At 35.6% G+C, this 26,590-nt stretch overlaps 1 protein-coding gene across 1 annotated transcript in view; it reads right to left on the minus strand.

Annotated features, from left to right (window-relative positions):
• LOC149789256 (rabenosyn-5-like) overlaps positions 1 to 26,311 on the minus strand; it is a 37,868-nt gene extending 11,557 nt beyond the window's left edge. Inside the window, exons 1-6 of the mRNA XM_089975428.1 lie at positions 26,219 to 26,311; positions 23,610 to 23,809; positions 13,911 to 14,066; positions 10,967 to 11,116; positions 8,148 to 8,309; positions 3,674 to 3,879 (exon numbers count right to left, since the gene is read on the minus strand). Of these exons, the coding sequence (XP_089831554.1) occupies positions 3,674 to 3,879; positions 8,148 to 8,309; positions 10,967 to 11,116; positions 13,911 to 14,066; positions 23,610 to 23,754 (819 nt within the window). The 5' untranslated portion in view covers positions 23,755 to 23,809; positions 26,219 to 26,311. The remainder of the gene's footprint in view (positions 1 to 3,673; positions 3,880 to 8,147; positions 8,310 to 10,966; positions 11,117 to 13,910; positions 14,067 to 23,609; positions 23,810 to 26,218) is intronic.
• Between the last annotated feature and the right edge of the window lie 279 nt (positions 26,312 to 26,590).

The following is a 26,590-nucleotide window of genomic DNA, read 5'->3' on the forward strand; positions in this document are numbered from 1 at the left end:
GTGTTGATGAAATTTTACCCAGTACTTGCCATCTGTCACCTCTGTCTGCGTGGGTTTGAGTCTCCGATTCGACCAATGTGGGTATGTGAGAAAGCTTGCCAGTAGCTTCTCGTGGGTCAGTGGTTCTTTCTGGTGTTTTCCAGGGTTCTTCCTCCACCATTAATACTGGCAGCCATGTATAGCCTATCGTGTGCTGAACAATCGCGTTAAACCCTACAACAACAACAACTTGCCATCTGCTTTGCTTGTCATATTACTAAATAAATCTCACAACCTACATGTCCATGACATCAAGAGTACAATAGTCACATGATATAAAAAATAAACCCTCTTTCCAATTTTGTTGTACAAAAAGTGTGAAAGTTTTAGAGAAAGTCACATGCTTGTAAAAAGAACTAAAGCATACTTTAATTCTTGACATATGTATTTCAAAAGCAACTACCAGAAACCTGTCACTGTCAAAGCAACTACCAGAAACCTGTCACTGTCAAAGCAACCAGGAGAAACCTGATTCATCAAACCGAGAACATATGTCAATGCAGAAGTCACATGATACCAACAAAAATGTTGCTGACCAGTGCTCTATGCTTTCTGAATATGACTCTCCAGACAACAACAAATTCCAACTCTTTGCAAGCCAAATGGCTCTGACACCACGCTCTAACAAAAATGTAAAAATATCTTGTCACTCTCAATCACCAACTTAATTTACACACAATTAACAGCTTTGGTTCAGAGTTCACTTATGAAGTAAACAGTTAAGGTGTTTACCTGCACCACATAAATTGTTTGAGTAGGAGCCTTCAGCTCAAGAATGGCCTCTAAGATCCTCATCATCTATCCATTTTAGTTTTGTGTTCTGGCTTAATACAAACTCATAATTTTCCACACATTATTCATTCTACTACTGATTTTGACAAGCTGGTTGTTTTGGCATCTCCTTGTGATTATAATTGGTGGATTTGTCTTTTGTCTTCAAACAGCAATTCAGGCCAGTTAATGGTTTAAACCCTGAATCTGAGAGAATTTTGTCAATATACATTACCAGTATCCATTTGTTCTACAACATTAATCCACACCAATTAAATGCTTTAAAAACTACAGTGGATTGAGAACGCCAAAATGCCATTCATAATAACAGTACTAAATTAATTGTCCTCCAAAAACTGATATTAGATTGACCAATCATTGGCTACCACTGAATATCAATTAAGGTATAGACACCTGACTAAACAAAGAAGTCAGCCAATATATAAAAATCAGTTACATCACTAGGGATTATGAAACCTCTCAGAACCAAAACCTCATTGAACAAAAATCCCTTTGAAAATGAACTATTTTTCTGGTCCTGAATTTTTTCTTCTTTAACTTCAATATAAAATATTCAATATCCTCCACTCTGAAAACTGAAACAACTTTTTGGTCCCAAATATCATTTCTGCACTACAATGAACCTCATAACACCAAAACTTACTAAAAGCATGGCCAGGTAACTGCTAGCACCCAGTTGTAAGGTCACCCAATAGACTAGATATGGCCTACAACCATGCAGGAGGCAAAACAAAGCCCAACAGATCAAGTCCAGTATCAACAATATGCAAATTAGTAGCCTTACACCTGGCCAGAGTGACAGCATTTAAAGTTTATAATGTAGTGTCAGTGATTCGGCAAATCAATGGAGATTATTTTTATTTTCCATTCATCTATGCCAGGTGCTATACACTGGTATGACCTCAGCCAACAAACTTTTGAACTTAAAACAAGGCTGGCACACCTCTTTTGATATGTACTAAGGATGCATTTTATAACCCCAAGCCCTAAGACAGCTGCGATATCTACAAATTTAAAAGCCCTTTATGCCAGTGATTTTCCTGATTTAGTAACAGTAGCCATATCAGATTGCTGATCAGCATCATCTGTACAAATTTAAAAGCTCTTCAAACCATGATGCATTTTGATAAATTTGATCTAATTCTGTTTATTTTGTCTAACTTTCTGAGAGGAAGTCAATTAAAATATATTTAATATTGCAATGACATTATTTGTATGATATAGTGGCCATACTTAATGATGCAATAACTATTTGTGCAATAATGTGGTTATATTTAATGATGCAATGACATAATTTGTACAAAATGGTGGCCACATCTGACAATGCAATAGCATCATTTATACAAAAATGAAAGTCTTTAAGGTTAGGATAATATCTGTTAAATTTGGGCAAAGTCTGTAGAGTCATTTAAAAAAAAAACTTTAAATGTTTTCTTATTATAAGCAACAGTGGCCCTATTAGATCGCAGATCAGCATTACTTTGGTTAAATCTGGTTCGATTCTATTGAGCAGTTATATTAAAGAAATTGTTTAATGGTTTTTTTATTTAGTAATATCACCGTAATTGATGGTAGTGCAGCAGCATCTGAACAAATTTCAAGACATTTATACATAGATTTCTGTTTAATTTGATCAAAATGTTGATAGTTTTTTTTAGAAGTTGTTTAAAGCTTTATGTATTTTTAGTAATAGTGGTCATCAGGCATGGGGTCAATTACAGGTGCTCGATTACAATTATGATTACAATTACAGGTTGTTTGGCACTGATGATTACGAATACATTTTATTTGGAAACCATGATTATGATTACCTTTACAGGGGGATGATTACAATTATGATTGCTTTGTATTTGTTATCTTTTTGCTCTGGGCAGATAACTGAAAAATAAACAATTTTAACTTTATGTAAATGTCTGTTGACAATTATTTACACGCAAATTAATATGCCAAACTGGCACTACTTAGCACTTTTAACATCACATTCACATCAACAATTTTAGTTGTTACTGCTGCTACAATGAATAAACACCAAGGATTCAAAGTTTGCATCTTTCAGATTACATCTCTATGCTGTGAAGATTTTGCCTGCAACAGAGACCCTGTTGTTCATTTTCAATAGGTCTGTGGGTCAGCATCCTTGGACAGGCATGTGATACTGATGAAAGACTTGCTAGCAGAACATGAATATATGAATTAACAAATGGTCACCGAAATTACAAGACAGAATATTTTTTTAGAAAAATTAGCTTGTATATTGACTAACTAAAATTATCCATTCCTTATTGCAATAGTCAACATTCATGATCTTTTATTTATGGAGACTTTCTTTATTCTTACAATTATTAAAAATATTATTAGTGATTTTTTGTGTGGTTGCAATCATTTGTAATCATGATTACACTGCTAATGAAGGACAATTAAAATTATGATAAACAGAGCATCTAAAATCAATGACTATGATTAGGATTACGATTACAGCTCACATTAATCAACCATGATTACAATTGTAATCAGCCACATGCCTAGTGGCCATATTGGATGAATGGCCAGGACCAACTGAACAATTGGAAGGCCTTGATGCCAAAAGGTTCTCTGTAAAATGATATGCCAATTGCTCATATGTTAAAGAAGTTGTAAATAACAGTCATGAAAGGAAAAAGAATGTACAATGGATAACAAATGATGGACCAAGTACCATGCCATAAGCTCACTTATCCTTTCCACCAGCTGAAAATCCTAAAATTCTAGATGGCTTTATGTGCATCATTTGTGCCAGGCGCATATGTCAATATTGTCGTCTTCATTGTATCTACTTTTACTATAAGCAGAACACAATATTTACCTCATATAGCAGTACAATGGCAGGTTTCTTGCTGCGCTGGTCCAGCAATTGCTCTCGTCTTTCCAGCAATTTGCGACACTCTAGACAGCACCGAATGTGTGGGTCCCCCTCAGAGGAAAACATAGAATTCAGACTAGAGCTACTCCCACTTCTCTTTAAGAAACCAGAGTCTCCATCAAATTGAAATGCTGGGTCTGTCAGCTTTCCTACAAAAATGAGCAAAGATTCTTCTGGCTCCCTCGCTCAGTAGTGACAGTCTTATCGAAGCAAATATTATTATATATCACGTTAAAACAAAGTGAGATGAAACTGGTGCAAACAGAAAAGGAGATGAAGTCAAAGTTCCCATTTAAAAGCAATTTCTAATATGATAAAGAATTCGGAAACTCAACACAGAATATTTTGAATGACCAAAGGTAAACGTTACCTTTGAATTAGCTAAACCATACTAGTTCTTATTGGTAACATCCTATCAAGAAAGTTATCAACTTCATACATAAGAAAAGTCTCTATAGTATACACACAGTCATCCAATCAACATGTAGGTAAAAATATGCTCCAAAATACTGAGGTTTACCAAATGAATGGCTAAAAACACAAGTCACTCAGGTGTGAAAATTAAGCCATAGTGACTTACTTTTGGTATGGATGAGTTAATCTTATGGAGATGCATGCACAAACCAATTTTCATGAGGGTAGGTGACAAATTTAAATTTGTTAAGTATACACTTCTTGAGATGCATGCACGTAAAAAAATTCATCAGTGTAGGTGAAATAGGGTCCAACATATTGAGGGTGTACCAAACAAATAACTTAAAATAAACAAGACATTCATGCATGCCAATTAGGTCATATTGACCTATTCTTGGTGTGATTGAGCTGCTCCTGTTGAGATGCATCCACATGCCAATATTTAAAACTGTACATGAAAATGGGTCCAATCTGAGCAATTAATGAATGAAAAAGCAAATAACAATGTGAGAAAAATTGGTAACCGTGACCTACTTTTGGTATGGTTTAATTACTCTCCTCAAAAAACAGTCACATATCAAATTTTGAAATAGTACATAAAATTCAGGATATTATGGGTATAATGGAGGAATAGCTATGAATACCAAAGCCACTTGAGTGCAAAATTTTAATCATGGAGACCTACTATGGGATGGCTGCATTAGTCTGCTTGAGATGCATCTATATAACCATTTTTGTATGTCTAGATTAAACTGGGTACACAATATTGAGGGTACATGAATTATTGCCTAAAAGTTACAAAAGTCACATAAGCATGAAAATTAAACCACAGTGACCTGGCTCTAGCAAGGTTGGGTTACACATCTTTTGACGCATTTCAGTCTAAGAGAAATAGGTTCCAAGATAGTGAGAGTGTAATGAAAATATACAAGTTACTCAAGTGTGAAAATTTGGTTTCAATGACCTTTTGATAAGCAAAACATAACATACTCTTTCAGTGATATCTAGATGCTAATTTTTACGAGTGTAGGTGAAATAGCCTCCAAGATATGCAGGATGTGATAAACAAACAGCTAAAAAAGGCCACTCAAGTATTAAATTTAGAAAACAAGACTGCATCTGGCAAAGCCTCCCTCAACAGGTCCTTATTGCATTTCAGTAAAAAAAATCTCTTAAGTATCTAAGGCAGAAGTGGACAAGCTCTGCCAAAAGTGGCTGAGATGTTGAGAACAAGTGTTGCTGTTTTGGTGAGAGACTCCAAAAGTCTATGCAAGTGAGTCACTGGTCTTTCGAAAAGTGATGGTGACCACTCTTCAGAGAGATTAACCTGTGAAGCTATGGTAACCAAGGTTCAAGCTTTAAGCTCCATAGCTTCGAGTTCCTTCCTAGAACACTCCCAAATCCAGGGTGGGATGCTTAAATGGCCAAGAAGGTGAATGAGCCTTGCAGCTTCCTATGAAATAAGGGAGCACATGATGGAAAGGGCAAAGGACCAACCACTCTGCTTCAGGATGCCTCTTGTCCATGCGTCAACTTCTGTGTTACCTGAGCTGAGTTGGAAAGAAGCAAAAGGTCATTTTTTTCTAAGTCCTGATAGTGTCTCCAAACTTGAAAAGATGCCAGTATGCAAAGACCTAGAAGGTTTCAGTTTGTTTTTACTGTCCACACTAATGAGCAAGACAGGACTAAGATGGTACCACTAAACAAGGAGAAAACCCTGATATAATGTGGGCCTCCTTGAACTCATCTGATTCCACTATAGTGAGGAGTTTGTTGTCCTGACTTTGCCGATGGGTCAGAACAGGACCATGTTTTCCTTTGCTCTCCTTTGAGAAGGAAATTGGCAATTCCCTCTTGAAGCAGGGGGGTGATAATAATGAAAATGGAGGAGTGATGGAGAAGGCCTACCATCTACCTGATCTGATGACCAATGGAACCATGGGAAACTCATTCAATTGTTCTTTGGGGGGTGGGGATGAAGGAAACATTTCAGAGTCACCAACTGGAGAAGTAAGTTCCCAAGCTCAGTAGGGATTTAAATGGGAATATTGGGAAGGGTGTTAACCCAGTCCATTTCCCTATAGGAGGCAAGCTGCTCCCTGGTCCAAGTCACGGAATAATGATACTGTCAGGGGTTTGTGAAGAACTGTGAACACCAAAAGGCACATCCAGACCACTCTTCTAATACGCGTATAAATTTCATATAGGTACCTTATGGGGTTTGGAGTTATGATTCAGAACAAGAATATGAATGATAGATGCACAAATGGATTTGAAAACATTCAAAATATTGAAACTACAGAAATGTGAATAGAAAAATGCATATTTACATCACTTGTCTAATATTTGGATATAGTTTCATAGAAATATCATAAACAGTTTTGCAGTTATGCTCTAGAAATGGAAGTGTGGAAAATAATGAATTGCATACAGACAAACAGAGGAAATACATTACTAATGTTTCAACTTAACAACTAGTATGTATATCAATGTTCACAAACATATCTTTTATAGTTTTGGAGTTTTGCTTCTGAAATAAAAGAGTGATGGAAGAATGGGCTAATGGTTGAATAGAACCATAGCTGCCAAACTTCCAGGCTCCCAATTAGTGAAAATAGTGATAAAAATTAGTGAATTTGGACATGAATTAGTGAAAAATACCATGACAATAACTCCATTAACTCTGACTGTCAATACTACACTATATCAAGATCGCAATATAAAACTAAATACTACATATATGCAGAAATATATCTGCATTTCTATTTATTATGGTATTCATAAACTTCACTTGTTCTTGTGGTTATTTATCAAGACATGATACTGTGGCAGACTTGAACTTCCTCAACTGCTTGATAGTAAATTTGTTTTCTAAACAGCTCAGACTTCTTGCCTGCTGGTTGATTGCTGACAAATTTTCTGCAGCTAAGAAGGCCCTAAAGTCTGTCTTATTTTTCCTTACTAGAGAAAATACTCTTTCGCTGTCACCGTTGCTGTGAGGAATGCGATTTTCGAGTCTGGGAACATTGGTCAGAACAAATGTTTAGCATGGTCTCCAGCTGATAAAGGTAGATTGTGTTCAACACAAAAACTCACAAATAATGCTTCAGCGTTGGTAGCTTGCAGGTCTTCCACCGATGGCTTAAAATATTCCAAAGCTGAAATCTGCAAATTCTTAATTTTCCCAACTTCTACGTGTTTTTTTTGCAACCGATTTGCTTCTTCGCATCATCTCTGTGACCTAGCTACGATGTCGTATCCTCAACTTGATTATTTGTGGTTGAGACTACGAACTGATCCGATATCATGTATATTCCAAATTAAACTTCAGTTTTTGAGCAATACATTTCTTTTTCCTTGGTGGTGAAGATCTTACATGCGATGCTGAATGGTAACTCAAATCAATGTTGGTGATGCATGCGCAGAGCAAAATTCCGGTTAGGCCCCAGTTTCTTTCAAAAGCATTTGTAAAACTGCTCTTATATATATAGATTAAAATAGGCTAAAATGCTTGCTACCAGGCCATCTGTACTAATCAGCTGTAGTTCTACTAATATCGCGACCAGCACTGCCGAGCCATTTCAGCAACTGTGAATATCACGACTAGTGCTTAACGAGAAATTGGTTATTTTATTAAAGATTTAAAATAATTGAGAATTGGAGAATTCGTGAATTTTTGGCTTGCAGCATGAATCCATGAATCGCTGAAAAAGTCGTGAAATTCACACCAAATTCATGAGGGTTGGCAGCTATGTAGAACCCATTTCTAGATACATCTGCCAAACTTTCTTGGCCCAGAAATGATAATATACTAAAAAATTTGCATAATAGCAAATGAGTAAAGTTAAGGAAATAACTGAAAACAAGCAACATCTTGTGTTAAATTATAATGACTGTAGAAAACATTTTAGGTTGTTTTGTTTAAAATTACAACATGATTTAGTCAACCAAAGGCCAACACAGGAAGTGATCTGTAAAAGTTATAACATTTCCCTGAACTTACTTGCATATTCATAGGTTAAGAAATGGGAGCACCTATCGCACATTATAGAGCCACACAAACGGCAGTGGTGACGTCGCTTGGTGATAGAAAATGTTCTACCACAAGTTGGACAGTGTTTCAAATCAGCATCTGGCATCCACATCACAACAGTCTTCTCAAAAGCTGAAATTTATCAAGGACCAAATAAAAGAACATAAATGTTAAGCAATATTTCCAGTGTTCAAGTCAGAAAGAAAGAGAGAGAGGTGCTCCTCCTTCTGCCATTTCCTCTATCTACAGTGAGTCAAGAACACTTCCTCCAGCCTTTCTTCAGATAACAAATATATCCTTAAAACTATACTATTTTCCATTACTCCATTTATGTTTATTTAATGTTGGATATGTGCTTTGGTCTGTTTTTTTACTTCTAAAGGATAAGAGATACTGAATTCTGTTATTGGCAGAAAATTCTTTTATCACAAAAAATGTTCCTTTGTTACAAGTGTACAATAATACCATGAATACCACATTATATGCCCACTCTATGACTAACAGTCCTCTGTTTAGGCAGGAGTAGGGTATGGCTGGCCCTGGAGATTACTGACCAATGAATCTCGATCATTTCAACCTTTGGTCAAGGTATGCAGTCTTGAACTTAAATTTATCTTCAGGCAACCATTATTTTCTTATTAGACTATGACCATGATCTTTAGACCTAAACATTTTGCAAAACCCATTTTCTTTAAGCAACAATGACCTTGACCTTTGACCTTTCGATGCCTAAATCAACAGGCTTCTTCCATATCTTAAGTGCAATTCCTCAACAAACTTAACTTTGGTCAAGGTATGTGGTCAAGAGTGAAAATTATTATGGAAAAACCATTCTTCTTCTGATAGTTAAAGTGACCCTGAACTTTGACCTTTTGAATCCAAAATCAATGGACTTCTACCAAATGTGCAAGTCATCAACACACTTTGGTCAAGGTACAAGGGCAATCATAGAAAATTGTATGCAGAAACCATTTTCTTTCAATCACAGTGACCCATACATGTAACCTTCTGACTGCTACATCAAAAGGCTTCTTCATTACTGTTAAGTGCAAGCCATCCACAAAGTCTGGTCAAGGCCTGTGATTTAGAATTAAAGTTATTGTGCAGTAGTCATTTTTACACTTTCTTTCAGTGAATTTGACATTTAACATTGACCCAAACTTGTAGGCTTCCTCCTTAATCCATGTTCAAGGCATCCATAAAGTTTGGTCAAGGTCTGTAATGAAAAACAAAAGTTATTGTGCATCAACCATTTTCTCCTTTCAGTCAAAGCTAAATTGACCTTTTGACACAAACATTAACATGCATCTTTCTTGCACAAGTGCAGGCAATCCAACCAAGTTTGGTAAATGCAGATCTTGAACAACTCAAGTTATTGTGTAGATATGAAACTGGAAACAGATGGATGGACAGACAACATTGTAACATAATGTTTTGCCTTATGCCAGGTATATAAAAAGTGCTCCGGTACCCTCCAGCCATATCCGCAGCCAAGAGCAGTACCTAGTCATAAACAGCGTCTTGTTCACCCCTCCATATGGCAGGCATCTAAAAAGTGCTCCAGTGCCCTCCAGCCCCAACCTCCACCAACAGTATTACCTAGTCATAAACAGTGCCTTGTTCACCCCTCTGTAGCAAATTCCAAGCTGGACAGTGATTTCTTTACACAAATAATATTACCTATTATTACAGTATTAAATGGGGCCCCAGAGTAGCAGAGTGGTCTAAAGCACTCTATGTTATGGATCACTGCCATCTCACCTCTGTCTGCGTGGGTTTGAGTCTCGGATTTAGCCAATGAGGGTATGTGAGAAAGCTTGCCAGTAGCTTCTCGTGGGTCAGTGGTTCTTTGCAGGGTTTTCCTGGGTTCAAACTCCACCATTAATACTGGCCGCCATGTATAGCCTATCGTGTACTAAAAAATGGCATTAAACCCTACAACAACAACGACAACAACAGTAATAAACATATCAAAACTCTCTGGTACTTATAAGTGACAAATGCTGATTGCCATTGCTACTTTCATAGATACTAAGCAACATATTCAAAACATAAAAAAATCCATCACTTTGAAATAGCTAAAAGCAGCACACGTGTGTGTGTGTGTGTGTGTGTCTGTGTGTGTGTGTGTGTGTGTTTTCAGGGTTTAATGGCATGCCAGCAAAATACTGATTATATGGTGTAAGTTTTAACAAGATTTGGGAAATTCAATATCTTGTCAGAACAGTTCATTTGAACAATCTGATAAATCCATAAATGGGAAATAAAATCAGATAACAAGAAATATTTAGATGCTAAGGACCTATATACTGTAAATCACAAAACATGAAAAAGTAAACAGCTTTAATAACAAATTTAACGAACAAACTGTTATTCATTAAAACTGTATTAAGATAAAACAGTTGCAATAATCTACGAGATATAAATACTTATGAACACCTAGAAAAACAATTACAGAAGTCTAGAACTGGGTTTATATATCAATAGTCTTCAAAATAAAAATATAAAACCAAGATGAAGAAGCATGAACTGTGGATTGGAGGCTTTATTGTCTTTTTAAAACAGAAACCCTCTAATTAATATTCTTGTGTAACCCAACTTGAATATGCCTCATTTTTCAATGGGATTTTTGTACTCTGATACTGTCCTTGTGTTAGACGAAAGCCACAACACTTCATGTCATCTGTGTCAACATAGTCACATGTCAGCACAAATCAATTTTAATAGTATATAGCTTACAACCATAAAACAAAAAATTTATTAAAGTCAAAAGACAATAAAATATATACCTTTCCGTTTACTGGAGTCTGACTGTGGGGGAGAATCTGGAGCTATTAGCTTATCCATGCGAATCAAAAGTTTGTTTGTTTCCACAACATACCGATCAACACGAGCTCCTCGAAAAGCACGAAACTCATCTGTCCTGCTTCGCGTCTGACCTAAAAAGATACCGAAAAGTGAGTAATTTGTCCCATTCTTTTTTATGCTGTCTCCTCTTCAGTGAAGCAAATTTCTGCAAATAGGGAAAGTAAAAACTGACCATGGTATGCATCAATGATCAAAATCTTAAAAAGTAGAGTTTGGTTCCTGAGACAGTTTTAACAAAACCTGGGAATTTTAAATACAGATGTGTTGAAACTCTTATCAAATCTAAGTATATCTTTTAACAAAATGGCCTGGTCCTGCTTGTCAAGTTGGTGCTTTAGGCATTCCGGTAAAGCCTGTGACCTTGGCCTCTATGTCTAAAAGTTTCTGCAAGTATGTCACAGAAAGAATTGTGTTTCTTCCTTCCTAATGTGACATCCCAGATATTGACAGCATCCATGAAAGGGTGATGGAATGAAGCAAGTGAAGGAAAGTAATAAATAAAAACCTTTAAATCTTCTGTGACTGTGACCTTGACTTGAAGGTCAAACTGGCAAGTGGGTTGTGGATTGAATTTTATTTATCTCATGATCAGACATTCAAATTTTAAATAAAATCAATGAAGGGGTTTAGGACATACATGTATCAGCTAGGTTCCAACAAAATAATTTTTACTTATAGACAAAATTACATAAATATTCAAAAATGTTTCAGTAATCGTAACACATCTCTCTCTATCCCAAAACTGTATCCAGAATAGATTATTTCATTAAAGTTAATAGCCATCTGGATGTCCCATATTTAAAGTATGCAAGTTCCATCATTGCATTTGACCAAAAACATATATATATATATACACACACCTGTCTGTAACAGGTATATATGTGTTATAGGCAGGTGTGTGTTATGAACAAAAATTAAATACTGCTTCTTTTTGTTTGCTAATAATCATAGACCTCATAACCCCACTGTCTTTTGATATAAGTTAAGCAAATGGTTAATCCAGATATTGTTTAAAGTGTGAATAGCTGTTTAAAATCCTAATTATACAAGCTGGCCCCAAAAATGTCAATCCTCTGTTTCACAGTCATACATAAGCTGCCAATAGTGAAATTAGTCTACTGTACTAAGATCAGTGATTGTTTTAAGAGACAGTGATAATTTAATTTAAAGGATGAACTGAAATGAACATGATAAAGTAACCTTGTCCTGAACAGAAGTTTGGTAGAAAATAATATATCCATGTAGCTTATATTTTAACTGTGTGCTAAACAAAAGCTCTTGATAACAATAATAATAATAATAATAATAATAATTTTTTAAAATATTGTATACAGGATTCTAAAATTCGAAAGGCTCTTTTTTTGTCCCAAAAACTGATATGTCACCAATGACCCAGATGTACCAGATATTTGTGAAACTGAAATTAAACAAGAGTCCCTTGAAGGGACGGATGCTCTACTTGCTAGAATTTCCAGGAATTAAAGATAAGAACATTTCTTCTTTTAGCTGCTAATTGTTGAAACCATCTTTGATACTCTTCAGTGAAAACAAGATTTTCAAATCAGCTGCTGTGCTGAACATACTTAATGTAAGATTGCCACCATTTCTTTTGAGTACCATAGACATCATAAGAAGTCTTCTGGTGAAAGCACAATGTCGATATGACTAGCCATCTAGAAGAAGAAGTGATAACAAGACTTTCAAGATGGTCACTGTGTTGTCATATTGTAAGTCAGATCTGCACAATTTTCATTTATGAACAACATCACAAGTCTTTATGTCAAACCCCATACTGATATGACCATTCATTCATGGGAAATTGTGATAACAAGATTTTCAACATGGTCACTGTGGCTGGTATAATAAATGTCTACCTGGCACCAATATGACCAACTTGACACCTTATGTGTGTGATTTGGGTTTTTAATATAGTTTTTTAAAAATTTCAGTCATATCACTACAATGCCTGCAGTGTGAGTGTTTATAGTGATGTCTAACACCGAGGCACTATGCTCATTTAGGACCAACTAAACAATGGAATGACTGTGTGTGAAAAGTTTCAATGCAATCCTCCAGGTAGTTTAGGAGGAACAGCAATAGCAAACTTTTGTAAATAGATGGATAACAGACAAAGTACCATTTGATAACTTCCTCTGGTGTATGACCAAGAGAACTAACAAATTAAAAGGAGGTATAAATTGTTATAGCAAAATGAGAATGATCTACGAAACTATTAAATGTGTCATTTTCAATACCACATTTGCTGCAGCTTCAGTGTTAGCACTATCGTTCCTTCACTAGTTTTCTCTCAAAATATTTACATATAACTTTTCAAGGATGAATTATTCATTGAAAACAAGAAAATACCAAAAATATGCCATAAGTGTTTTACAAATTCATAAAAGATAGTGTATTCAGCTTATTTATTTTATTTTTATGTATTTTAAAAATGCTCACAAAGTTTTAAACAAAACTCATTTCCCTAAGAGAACACTAAATCTAAAATTTAATTGTAGTGTTTAGAAATTGTTTTCATTACCAATCATCCTAAAACTAAATCTAAAATTTAACTGTACAGTACTCTGACAGGAGATTTTATCTAGGGGTACAGGTAGACGAAAGGGAATTCCCTATGCCTAACAGTGGTAGAATTCTGGACTTCCTGGAGACAAAGTCAGGCATATAATATGTTTTGACAGTCATTAACAGAAACCTTGTATGTTTTTTATATACTTACCTCTCATTGTTGGAAATGTGGCTCTGAACTGGCATTTTCCAATTAACACAAACAACTCCTAGTATTTAAAATTACTTTGCAGATACCCATTTCCATGTTCTAAAAGGGAGAGTATTAAGTACATGTACCTATTTCCTGGGGTTCCCAGTAGTCAATGCTGTATCGAAAACCATCACTAGATGTGGCAACACCATAGGCACCACTTGATGAACCCTGTGTTGATGCAAATGAATAGTTATCCTCTTTTTTCCCAAGAATAGTCCTCTTGGCCTTGTCAAACAATTCTGTAAAAATACAGGTATGAAAGCAATCAAACCAGAAAAAAAACAATTATATATTACATTTTGTAACATTAACACAGTTTATGCCTGGTGAAACTGACTCTATAGGGACCTGCCCTTCCTCAAAAGTATGGCAACTCGGACAAAATATGGGTACAGGAAACCTGAGGAAAGTACTTTGTAAAACCCAACAAATTACAATTTTGACTACTGTGGCTTTGAACTTTGACATTTATAATCAAGAATCAATACAGAGGTAGCTCTGCCTATGTGTTGACTACCAACAAAATTTTATAATAGAAAAAATTCCCTTATCAAGACCCTCCTCCTACCACCAGCACCAAGCAACAACAACAGAAAATATAATGTTACTTCAATAAGCTTGTCTGACACATCTTGGTCTCAGATTCAATAAGGAGCTGCCGATACTCAACTGTATGCTATATCTTTGATATAAAAAAAACAGGACAATGAAACTCAGTTTTTTATGCTTTAAGGAAAATCACATTTCAGTTTCCAATGTCACTGTCCTTAAACCTAGAAACTGCAAAACTGATAAGCTTTTGCCTTGATTCAAGAAAGGGGGAGGTGAGATAGAAAATGAATAATAAAAGAATAAGTTTGAAAAGATGACACAAATTTTATGATAAGAATCATCAATTGTGTCTGTATCATGATCTATCTCCCTAACCGAATTCTATGCAGAAGTTACATACCTTCATGGAATGAAATAGTACGACATAACACAGATGATATTTATAAAGATTATCCAAATTATTCACTCAGATGAAATAAAACCATGTCCTCCAAAATCTGTACATAATACAATGTACTATCATCTGTAATAAAATTAGTTTGCTGACCATGAACCTGACATAGAACAGGGTAAAAGAAACACAACTGAATATATTCTCATCCATGTGACAGAGCAATCTACCTGTTTTTTTGCTAACCTTACTTTTCCTATCTCAATCTGGTTATCTCAGACCTGTCATCAGAGTCATGGTGTCCACGTGATAGAAACTACTTTTAAACAGAAACCCTTGCTGTCTTCTGCTGTGCCTGATGGAGCTGTTATAAAATCCAACAACAATAACAGATATAAACAAAAAGAAATTCACTCATAAAACAACTTAAGGTCTCTCCAATTTTGATAACACCAAGCAAAACATTTTGACACACACACATACACACAAGTCAAGCTTTTTGACAGAGCTCCAGACACAGGCAATAAACATCACTGGCCACACAAAACTAAACTCTCTCAAGTACTACTGCAAAGCTGGCTAAAACCAGAAATGTGTTATGTCAAACTGGTCTCTTCTTTGTCAAACACCCAAAATCTGCCACAGTTGAATCAGATATAATAATGCTATTGCAAATGAAAACCCTGCACCTACCAACCGTAGTAGAGTAAAAAGAAATAATAGTACCTGATGAATACTGTGTTTTGAATCGGTTAACTAAATTGAAAGGGTACAGGGTTGGTTTAATTTAGTTGGAAAAAATTTGGCAAGAAAAGTAATCTATGCTGGTGTTTGTAACAAGACAAGGAAATTCCAGCTGCAGGGTTACATTATGTCTCCCCATATGGCTATGCCTCGTGGGGAGACATATAATATAAACCCCTGACAGGGATTTCTTTGTCTTGGTCTAAACCCCAACATAGATTCAATTAATTTCATACAATCATAATTACAATGGTTATGAATAACTAAATGTTTTTCTTTTCAAAGTAACAAAAACTTTAATTAGGTGGGTGAGAGGGGAAGAGGAGATACAAAGAAAGATTTGTCTTACAACAGGCTGTTGCTAAGTGAGTGTAGCAATGACAATTTATAATCTGTCCTTCAGAAATCTAAAGTTATTCAAGTAAAGACTCACAGCAGTGTGATAAAGGGCATTTTGTAGACCAAGACTAAGCAATTGACTGGTGATCTATAATCAATCGTGACCAAGTCAATGATAAAAGCGAATCAGCAACTGGCATGTATGAATACAATCAGTATCAGCTGAGTTACCCTCATCAAAGCCCTTTCATACATGTGTCTAAAAGACCACACATAAAATGAGCACCCATTAATCCTTATTATGTCATCAATCCATCATGAATAGTCTAAATAGATCCATAGGTGTGACACTCACTGTAATTTCTCACCATGAACTATTTCATATTTAATTAAAGTATCCTACTATTTTCTTGTTTATACTTTTTCTGCTCTTACATGTCAAATGTCTAAATAACATTAATATTTACATAGTTACTGATACATATACAGTCAAACCTGTCCCTAACTGTTACCTGAGTTCAAAGGTCACCTGGTCACAACGGACATTCTAATTCCACCCCCCAAAACAATTTATATATAAATGTCATGCAATTAGCAGTTACTTGTCATCTGCAGTCAGCAGCAAGTGCATTTTAACCAAGCAGTGGTTTCACTTTGTACTTTTGCAATCGATGCAGCATAAAAGTAGTAAGCATTCCAAGTATGCAAATTAAAGTTTTTTGTTTGATGTTTAAGGCATGGTATATATAAATGTATGTTACCTGAATGGATGTTTAAACATTTTATAATCAACTGCACTTTGTAATCCAGTGAAACTCAAAGAGAAGTCAACATGTCAGCTTTGAAAGCAAGGCAGTTTTCAACCTTACAGGATGTATACTGCACCGCTGATATCCTTTATGGTTTAGTAATCCGAGTCTCCTCTGATCCTTCCAACCCCATTTGTGATATTTTGACATTTATGTTGGAATGTAGGGTCAGAGCCAACTGTCTATGGAAAACATGGAATTCACCACCACCATTCACTGGTGGAATAGAGTAGCCACTTACCAGCAGACCCAGCAAACTTAAACATGTTACATCAAGTCAAATCTGCATTAAATCAATAGTAAAGTGGTTTAATTTCTAAGAAATTGTATTTTAAATGTTATCTCTTTAATCCACTTACAAATGAGAAGAAACTTCAGCATTGATGAAATCTGACCTGGTACCATCTGCTTTGCTAGTCACATGACTACACAAATCCCACAATCAACATGTCTTTGAAGTCATGCAATATCAACAGTGAACAGTTTTCCATTGCTGTTATACATAAATTTCGTAATTATTAAATTAAAGTCACATATTGTTTGTAAAAAAAAAATGAAAGGATACATAATTCACAACATATTTATTCAGAGAACCGTTACCTAATAATTCTCACTGTCGCAGCAACTTGGAGAAAGATTCACCATAAATGGAGCACATATCAATGATGGTTTTATTGTATCACATAACTTTCACATTGACGTGTTCTCTGCCTGATGAATCTGACTTTGCAGTGGTGAATTCCAACTTTTTGATAGGCAATCGATTCTGACCCTACACCCCAACATAACTGTCCAAGTATAAAAATGGGGTGAGTAAGGTCAGAGGAGACATTATTAACAATAGCCACAGGAAGCTTCTTTTCATTCCCTAATCAGCAAAGTTTGCTAACATAAGCCGATTGTCTTTTGGTCTTGGTGAGTTTGCGCAACAGCTTAATCCATCAATTGTTTAGAATGTGAACATGTTTTTGTGCCTAACAGAATGCTGGTCACGAGTTTCACAGGTAAGCTGTCAACTGGTAATTTTTATTTAGGATCCATTTTTACTGACGAGATAAAAGTGTGTGTGTGTGTGTGTTAGAGAGAGAGAGAATGTATTCAGTTGTAAAGTAGGAGAGAGAGAGATGAGTGCATGTTCACAGCTGTAGTTCTTTTGATTGTTGCTAAATATCTGAACTAAATACATGTATCTTGGTAGTATACTAATACTGCTTATAATAATACAGGTGAAAAAATAATAATAATGATAATGCTGTTTGGTTCATAGTACATAAATTTGTCATGGACCAATTCTGGGAGCTGTACCTGCCTTCAGAGGTCACCTGTCTACAAAGGCCATTTTACCATTTCTCATGAGTGACTGCTGTAGACAGGTTTGACTGTACTGTGAAATGTAAAATTATCAGACCATGTAATCAAATGACTTTCATTAACAGTTCTACCTTGTCAACAAAATTTCATGTTCCAGATGAAATCTATGTCCCCTGGGTCTGGTCAAGTTATGTTGTACTGTACATGTGAAGAGATTATATATCTTTTAAAAACATGTTTCACTGCTTACAAGTAAAGCACAAAATACAACAGAATAGTGTACATATGTTTTTTCTAGAGAAAAAGAAAAGTTTTGTAATTTAGTCTTATAGTTCACTTGAAATATCGACTGCTTACAATGACTTTCCAGTAAATACTTAAGTTATTTTACTCAGTTCATTCAAGAAAATGTAGACACTTTGTGACAAAGTTTGTGACAAAGTGTGCTAGATACCATTCAACTAACAGCAAGTCTTTTTTGAGACTGCTTTGACTGTTCCTTTCTTTGCTAGTTGATATTCTGGCAAACAGTTGTTGTTGTTATAGGGTTTAATGCCATTTTTCAGCATAAGATAGGATATACATGGCGGCCAGTATTAATGGTGGAGGAAGAACCCAGGAAAACCCCGGAAAGAACCACCGACCCACAAGAAGCTACTGGCAACCTTTCTCACATACCCACATTGGCTGAATCTGAGACTCAAACCGGCGCAGACAGAGGTGAGATGGCAGGGATCCATAACGGAGAGTGCTTTAGACCACTCGGCCACTCAGGGTCCCAATGATCTATCCAATACCTTTAATGATGATGTATTGATGTGTATGAAGACCATACTTTCTCATAATCTCAAAAAGTTCTTGAGTTAGGAAAGAAAAGTTTGATGGCAAATTTAAAATACAAAATCATGACCTTGAACTTGATGATGGGGTCTATTTTGGGTACACTAAACCCTCCATAATGATAATGTCTAAGTATGCTTTGTTTCATCATTCAAGTTGAAAGGACTCAAAACTTTACAAAGCTGAAAAGAATGTGTAATGGAAAACTTAAAATGTTGGTCTACAACATTAACCTTGATGACAGGACCCCCTCAATGCAGTGCATAGCAGACCTTCAAATAAAGGTGTGCGAGTAAACCAAGTTCCCTTAATTTTAAATATCTCTTAAGTCATAAAGTGAAATGGAAAGCATAATGGAAAACTTAGACATGATTCTGAGCCACAAAATATGACCTCTAATGTGGTTTGCAACACACTTTCTAATGATTTACAAGAGTTTTTACCCATTAACCTCAAACAGCTCTAAACTAATGGAAGGTGTAAGATAATAGACCAAATATTTACCAGTGACCTTGAGGTTGAAGTCAGGACCAACCCAACCCACCCTAAAGTAGCATATGGCACACCATCTCTTGATTTCAAATGGCTTGAAAGAAGCGAAAAGGAAAGTGTGAGGGAACTAATATATTGAGCTGTAACCTTGACAATGAAGATTTGAACCTATTGATTATGTACATCTAAACCAAGCTTTGTCCTATAGGCCCATCACCACATGTGTGGGATGTGATACACCGTCTAATAATGTAATACAATATTGTGTGCAATCAAGCTTTTTCACATAGTGCCACCAATTTAGGTTCAATTTTACCCTGTGGTTGTGTATTACATGTTTCAACTTGGAATGTCCATAACCAAATGGTAATATTTTGACAGGGAATAGTTTTTCACTAGTTCTAAGAATGTTTTGAGTTATATGCATAACCCAGGAATTGCATGATTTTTTTGTTTTGGCAAAACATTATGTAAGTAAGATAGATGCAAACAGGAAAACCTAACTGTTACAAAAGGAAAATAAATACATTTTAACAGTTTGTTTACTATCATAGTACCTAAAGAAAAACGACCATTCTCCTATACTCATACTTTTCTATCATAATTATTTCTTTATTTCCTAATATTAAGTAATATTTATAGAACATGGTGGTGACATTCATGTGTAACTGCAAGTGTCTCTGATGTACTTGAGAAATTCCAGCATATTAAATTTGGTAACAAAAATATTTTCTAACATGCTGGAGCAATGTTACGAAAATAACGTAAGTGCAAAACAATTTTTTTTGTCTAGGTCATTGACCTTGAACTCAATTTAAAAATTTTTAAAAAATCATTCAACTTTTCTCACATAATGCCAAGATATGCCCAATATACGTTGTTAAGTCTTTAATTCCTTTTTATTTTATTTTAAGGTTATTTAATTGGCATAATCCAAGGTATTCATCACATATATCCACAAAATGGGCTTGGTAAAAGTCCATACTACATTGTTGTGGTATGATGCTCATAAGCTATCACAACAAAAGACCTTTGTCCTTAAAACTGGTGTCAGTGCTATAAACTCGTTCATTTGAATTCAACTAAATGCAAAGTCTGATAAAAATTAGCTTGAATATATGAACAAGTTACTGTATTCATTAGCTCAATGAGAAACAAAAACTGTAAGCAATGACCTTTGGCTTAACTCAAAGGTCAATTAGGTCTGGTTATCAAAACTCGTTCACAAAAAGTGTGGATATGTTGGTGCTTGGATCTCCATCATTTTCATCCAGAACTAATTAAATACTGCAGGAAGTGTTTCAATGAAATCCTGGATTAATACCACCATTTCAATGAAATCCTGGGTTAATACCACCATTTCAATGAAATCCTGGGTTAATACCACCATTTCAATGAAATCCTGGATTAATACCACCATTTCAATGAAATCCTGGGTTAATACCACCATTTCAATGAAATCCTGGGTTAATACCACCATTTCAATGAAATCCTGGGTTAATACCACCATTTCAATGAAATCCTGGGTTAATACCACCATTCATACACGAGTAAAAGTGATAAAAGACTATTGAGATGAGCAGTATGTTGCCAAGTTGAAGATCAGATGAACACCAATTTCATTAAGAACCAGCTGTATGGTGCTATAAGTGTGTTAGGAATCCATTTAACATTTGAAACATTCCAGGAACAAAAATTCTTTTTGAAATGTTGGTATGGCTTTCCAGTAATGAAAAGCAGCTGTTATGAGATTTTTCTTATTTTCACATTGAGATAGTTTTTGTTAAGGAGCAGCTACATCTAGTGAGAAGTGTTTTCATGAAACAAGATACAATCATCTCTTTAATAGAAGTAGTGATAATGTTTTAAAGCTGATCACCACTGATCAGTACTCTTTATATTTATAAACAATGAAACAGCATAAGCAGCCTTCTAATGCATATCTGGTGTGGATATAACCATCCACTCAAAAGAAGTATAAATTTTCATGATGGCTACCTCAAAAGAGACATCACAAACTTGTTCTCCATGTATAATAATAATAATAATAATTGTTGTTGTTCTAGGGTTTAAGGCCATTTTTCAGCACAAGATAGGTTATACATGGCAGCCAGTATAACTAGTGGAGGAAGAACCCTGGAAAACCCAGGGAAGAACCACCGACCCATGAGAAGCTACTGGCAGGATTTCCCACGTACCTACACTAGCCAAGAATAATAATAATACTAATAACAATAATAATAGTAATAATAATAAAGACTTCATTTAGAGAAGTAACTCAATTACTTACAGAACAAATCTACCATGTGTCCTTTTATCTGTTGTGCACAATAATATATAGTATATACAATATGATGTGAAAAATCAGTCTGGACACTAAATAATTAAGTGATTTTAAAAGTCAAAGTATCAAGCCAGGAATATATGCACAGGCATTGGCGAACACATAAACATATCTAAAATATCATCATGCATGGAAAAATTCAACTGTGAAAATGATGCAAAAGTACAGAAAAGCAGACGATGTTTATATTACTAGTCTAAGAACTGTTCAATTGTCTTAAGAGTTCATCCATTTGAGACATCGATTATGAAAAGAAAAAATGCTAGGATTCCTGCCTTAAGTCACTGGGAATGTTGTTCCATACCAGTGGACCAGTATATCGAAAACTTTCTTTAAACAATTCCTTCTTTGATCTTGGCATAAAGTAATTTTTACTTTTAACAGACCTTAAATTTGGAGTACCATCAGCATCTCTTTGGTGAAAGATATTGCTTACATAGACAGGAATGTCTTTTCTGGATACTTTATACATCAATATGGCCTTTCTAAGAAATATTCTTTCATGTATTGTTCAAATCTTTGTACAATTCACTGCATCCTGGAAATTGCCTATACCTTGATCTATAATTAAATGGCAAGACCTCTTTTGGAGTCTTAAAAGTGTTTGCTATGTTTGAATTAGAGGTATTACCCCTAAATTACATTACAATAGTCCAGATATGGCTGAATATAATTTTTATAAAAGATGACCCTGTGCTGAATAGGAATGTATGTTTTGATTTTCCTCAGTAGCCAAAGATAAGAATTAACCTTTCTTGAAACATGTTTAATGTGAATAGACCAAGTAAGATTGTTACCTATGAATACACCAAGAATTGTATCATAAGAGGTCATATTAAGGCTTACATGGAGTTTGTCACAATCCAGCCTTGCTGTGATTTAAATACTTTACTTTTCACCTCATAGCCACTTTAATGTGAAGTTTTTCTGTAGCTTTGTATTTTGTTTACTTGAATCAAATTTGTAGACCAGTGTGTCAACCAGTGACATACTACATTCAATTCAGATTGAGGGTTACTGTTTTCTTCCAGTCCTGGAATAACCACCAGCCCAAAATGAACGTAGCTAATTTCATTGTATGACACACATAAAACCTTTGTCCAAGGCAAGAGAGAAATTTGATATTAAAGTGTCTATGATGAGTAAAGTACTTATACTGCACATCAGGAACAAGTTCGGAGTGTTTCCCTTATATAGACAGTGCTCTCAACTCAGTTTCAGGATGAGAAGTCAATAATTAAACTAAATGAAAGTAGATAATGAGTGTATACTAACAGTAAAGTAGAGAATAAGATCCTGAATGGAAAATTCCATTGTGCAACTCATTCAGGCTAACCAGATGTTTTCATGAGTTTACTTGAAAATACTTCTATTGCAATAATGTGAGTGCTCAAGAAAAACAAGATAGTACAGTGCTGAATTAAGGTTGCAAAACATTTTTGTAACATATTAGTGCATTATGCACTATAATTTTCACTCGTCCCTCTAAACTGGCATGCATCCCCCAGATTTGGAAGGAGAGGGGTCACTGAGTCATTAATGTCATTTTGTTATTCTTCTTAAATGATGAAATGTAGGACCAGTTGCTTATGGACAAGACCAAGGTCACTGGTTGTGTGGGCTTCTGGGATTTTGTGGCAAGTTTCAAACACTGTTCCATAACATTGATGTGATTTTTAAATGAAACTATTTGAAGAAAAAAAATATTTTCACATTAATTGATCCTTTTATATGTTATACATAGTAATTACTCATAAATGTGTAATCCTTCTTTAGAAAGGCACCCTTCTTTTAATGTCACTTTCTGACTACAGAAGGGGTGGCACAAATAGAAGGGGACTACTGTAGTGAGAAACCAAGAAACCAATGTTGTGTGCCATGCAATAAATGAAAAAAATAAAGTTTAATGGAAACATTTCAGCAATGAATTTTGCTTTGTGAAACTAATCATCGGTACTACCTTTGATCTGATGGCCAACGGCCTTGTCCTCTGTGCTGCCGTGTGCCTCCTCAAAGTGAGACTGAAGCTGCGTGACAGTTCCCAGATCTTTCATACATACAGGGCATAGAAAGCCCTCTCGGATCTCTCTTGCAGTTTCTGCCATCAGTCTTTTATCTCAATGGAATTCTCTTCACATTTTTTCTCCCTCACAATGTGTTCTGAAATTATAATGTGCAAGAGTTATAGACAGTATTATTAACTGAACATAAAGGAAGTCATCACTAAAGATTATACAGTCACGTTCAACACCAGAAGAGATGAAAACACGAGTTCACATGGCAAATCAAGAAGTCTTTAAAAAATCCTTTTTGTTATTATCCCACTGCTCAGAAATTCTGTTACACCAGAATATGGCAGATTTTTACTGGTAAAATCTGTCCTTGTTCCAGATAAAAATGTGACTGCCAGTATTTGTGTACCAACAAAATGTAAAATGTATTTTAAGCCTTGGAAGTTAACTGTCTCAACATTAAAGTCTGACAGAAGCTGATCTGTTCTTTTCAAGCAATTGTAGTTCCATGTATCCACCAACTTTGATCAGTAATTGACAACAGCAACACAGCAGTACAAAGAGTTGGCTTATCTCTTTGATGGCTTCAGGTGGCATAATGGCATACATATATGGTATAATTCTGCCTTCATGGTCTGTTCAAATGGACAACTTACTGCTAGGGTTCCCACGGTTATCAAGTTAGTGAAACAGAATATTGGTTTGCTGGTTCAGCAAGTGAGGGAGCTTAGAAGCCACTGTCATTAAAAACAATGAATGTTATAATTGCAATTTCTGAGAAAAAAACAATCATCTTTCTCTCAATTTCATGTAGGTATGTCTTGATGTAAGATCATTTAAGTTTGCTTGGCCTGCTAATATGCACCTACCCTATGCTGCATCTGTCCCATGGTGGTGAATTCCAACATTTTTCAATAAATGTCAACTGTCCAAAATGAGGTGGAAATGGTCAGAGGAAACTTGAACTGGGGATTACGCTACTGTCATGGTGTTGATTCGTGGTGTCTATTATAAACGCAGCTAATATAAGGTTTGAAATGCATTCCATTCATTGTCGGTTTCTAATGTATTAACATAATTTTCCTACTTTATAAAAATGATAATGTATTGATGATATTATCTAATTAGCATTTGTACCAATAAAACAATTTGGCCTTGTACTAACTTTTCTGCAGTAAATGTAGTGGCAAAGCCCAAGTGGAATCCATGACTGCTACAGTATCAGGAATATAGTGATGCCCTCTGTCTCTCTCTCTCTCTCTCTCTATATATATAGCGATCTTCTGAATTGCCAGACAGGAATTCACAAAGCTTGGTGCATGTCATTTTCTTGCTGATATAACCAGACATGGAGCAGAGTAAATCTGTACTTCTGAATTCTAAAATTCCAAGTACATGTAATTATATTCATATTCTCATTGCAACAGAGTTAAAAAATGTACATATGTTTGTACTCATGCTATTACTTTGAAATGAAAAAGTACTGTTCTCCCTAGGGGCTCCGAGTGGCCGAGTGGTCTAAAGCGCTCACCGTTCCAGATCACCTCTGTTTGCGTGGGTTCTAGTCCAAGGCTCGGCTAGCGTGGGTATGTGGGAAAGCCTGCCAGTAGCTTTTCATGGGTCGGTGGTTTTTCCCTGGGTTTTCCAGGGTTCTTCCTCCACCAGTTATACTGGCAGCCACGTATAGCCTATCTTGTGCTGAAAATTGGCTTTAAAACCTAGAACAACAACAACAACAACAGTTCTCCCTAACATTTTAGGTTAACATCAAAGCTGAGCAAAAAATATAAAATGTTATGTATTGCATAATTTTCAAAGATAATCACAAAACATCTCATCTCCATATCTGACCCTTATCCATGAACCTAGAGAAAAAAACTCTCTCTCATGACCTTCCTTGGAAAGGCCAAAAAGTCTTAATCCCCTAAGTACAGGGGAACCTGCTATAACATGCTCCATGATAACATGAATTCCAATATAATACAGTGTTGTCATAGCTCCTGGTCTACAATGACTCTTATGTCTGCTTTTACTGTACTTCGAACAAATTACCATCAACAATTGAAGAAGCTCCTGAATTGTTATCTCACAAGCAGGAGCTTTCCAAAATCACAAGTAAGACCTGATGCTTCTCAGGGCTATGCCGGTTGAGATTCCATATCTCATTGCAGCTACGCCTACGGTAGCCGGACTCGTCTGGGTATGAAGGGACGAAAACGTACACTGACAACCCTGTACTTATTTCTGCCTTTCCTGTCATTACTCTTCTGACTATCCTATCACTTCCATCTTTACTTTATCTTTGACCACGCACCATCAGTTGCTTAACAGTCAAGTGTGACTGCGTCAACGTATTTATAGATAGATATCGAAAACAGGGAGTAATTACACGAATTCATATGACAATTTAATTTGGTAAACAAAGTTGGTCATAACTCGTGAAATACAACCGTGGCAGCAGAATTTATACCTTCAAAGAGGCCAAACGCAAACATAACGTTGAAGACACATGGGTGTTTAGAAATATAACTAATAACTAATAGCCTTCTTTACCAACCTGATGGGACGATACCGGAAATGTTAATGTCACATCTTGTTGCAACACCCGAGGTTGAATCCGTACTATAAAGATTGTGAGAGTCGAGAAAGATGTCATGCCGGAATGTCAAACACAACCGGATTCATCGAGAGAAAAGAGGAATTTTTGTGTCATTACATGTAATAAAATATATTTTGACTGGCTTTAATTGAAAAGTAAAGTACAGAGTAAAAAGAACAATGATATTTGGGCAGAAAATGCAGGCGAATGGGAAGTAAATGAGAGCTATAAATACCTCTGTAAGTATGACTCATGGTCATTTCGTACCCAAGTCGTACCCAGTGGAAATTGGTACCCAGTGTGCTGGTCGTTTCGTACCCAAGGTAGTGG

This window comes from Sinohyriopsis cumingii, chromosome 11, assembly GCF_028554795.1.
Source record: "Sinohyriopsis cumingii isolate HCF-2022 chromosome 11, ASM2855479v2, whole genome shotgun sequence".
NCBI lineage: Eukaryota > Metazoa > Mollusca > Bivalvia > Unionida > Unionidae > Sinohyriopsis > Sinohyriopsis cumingii.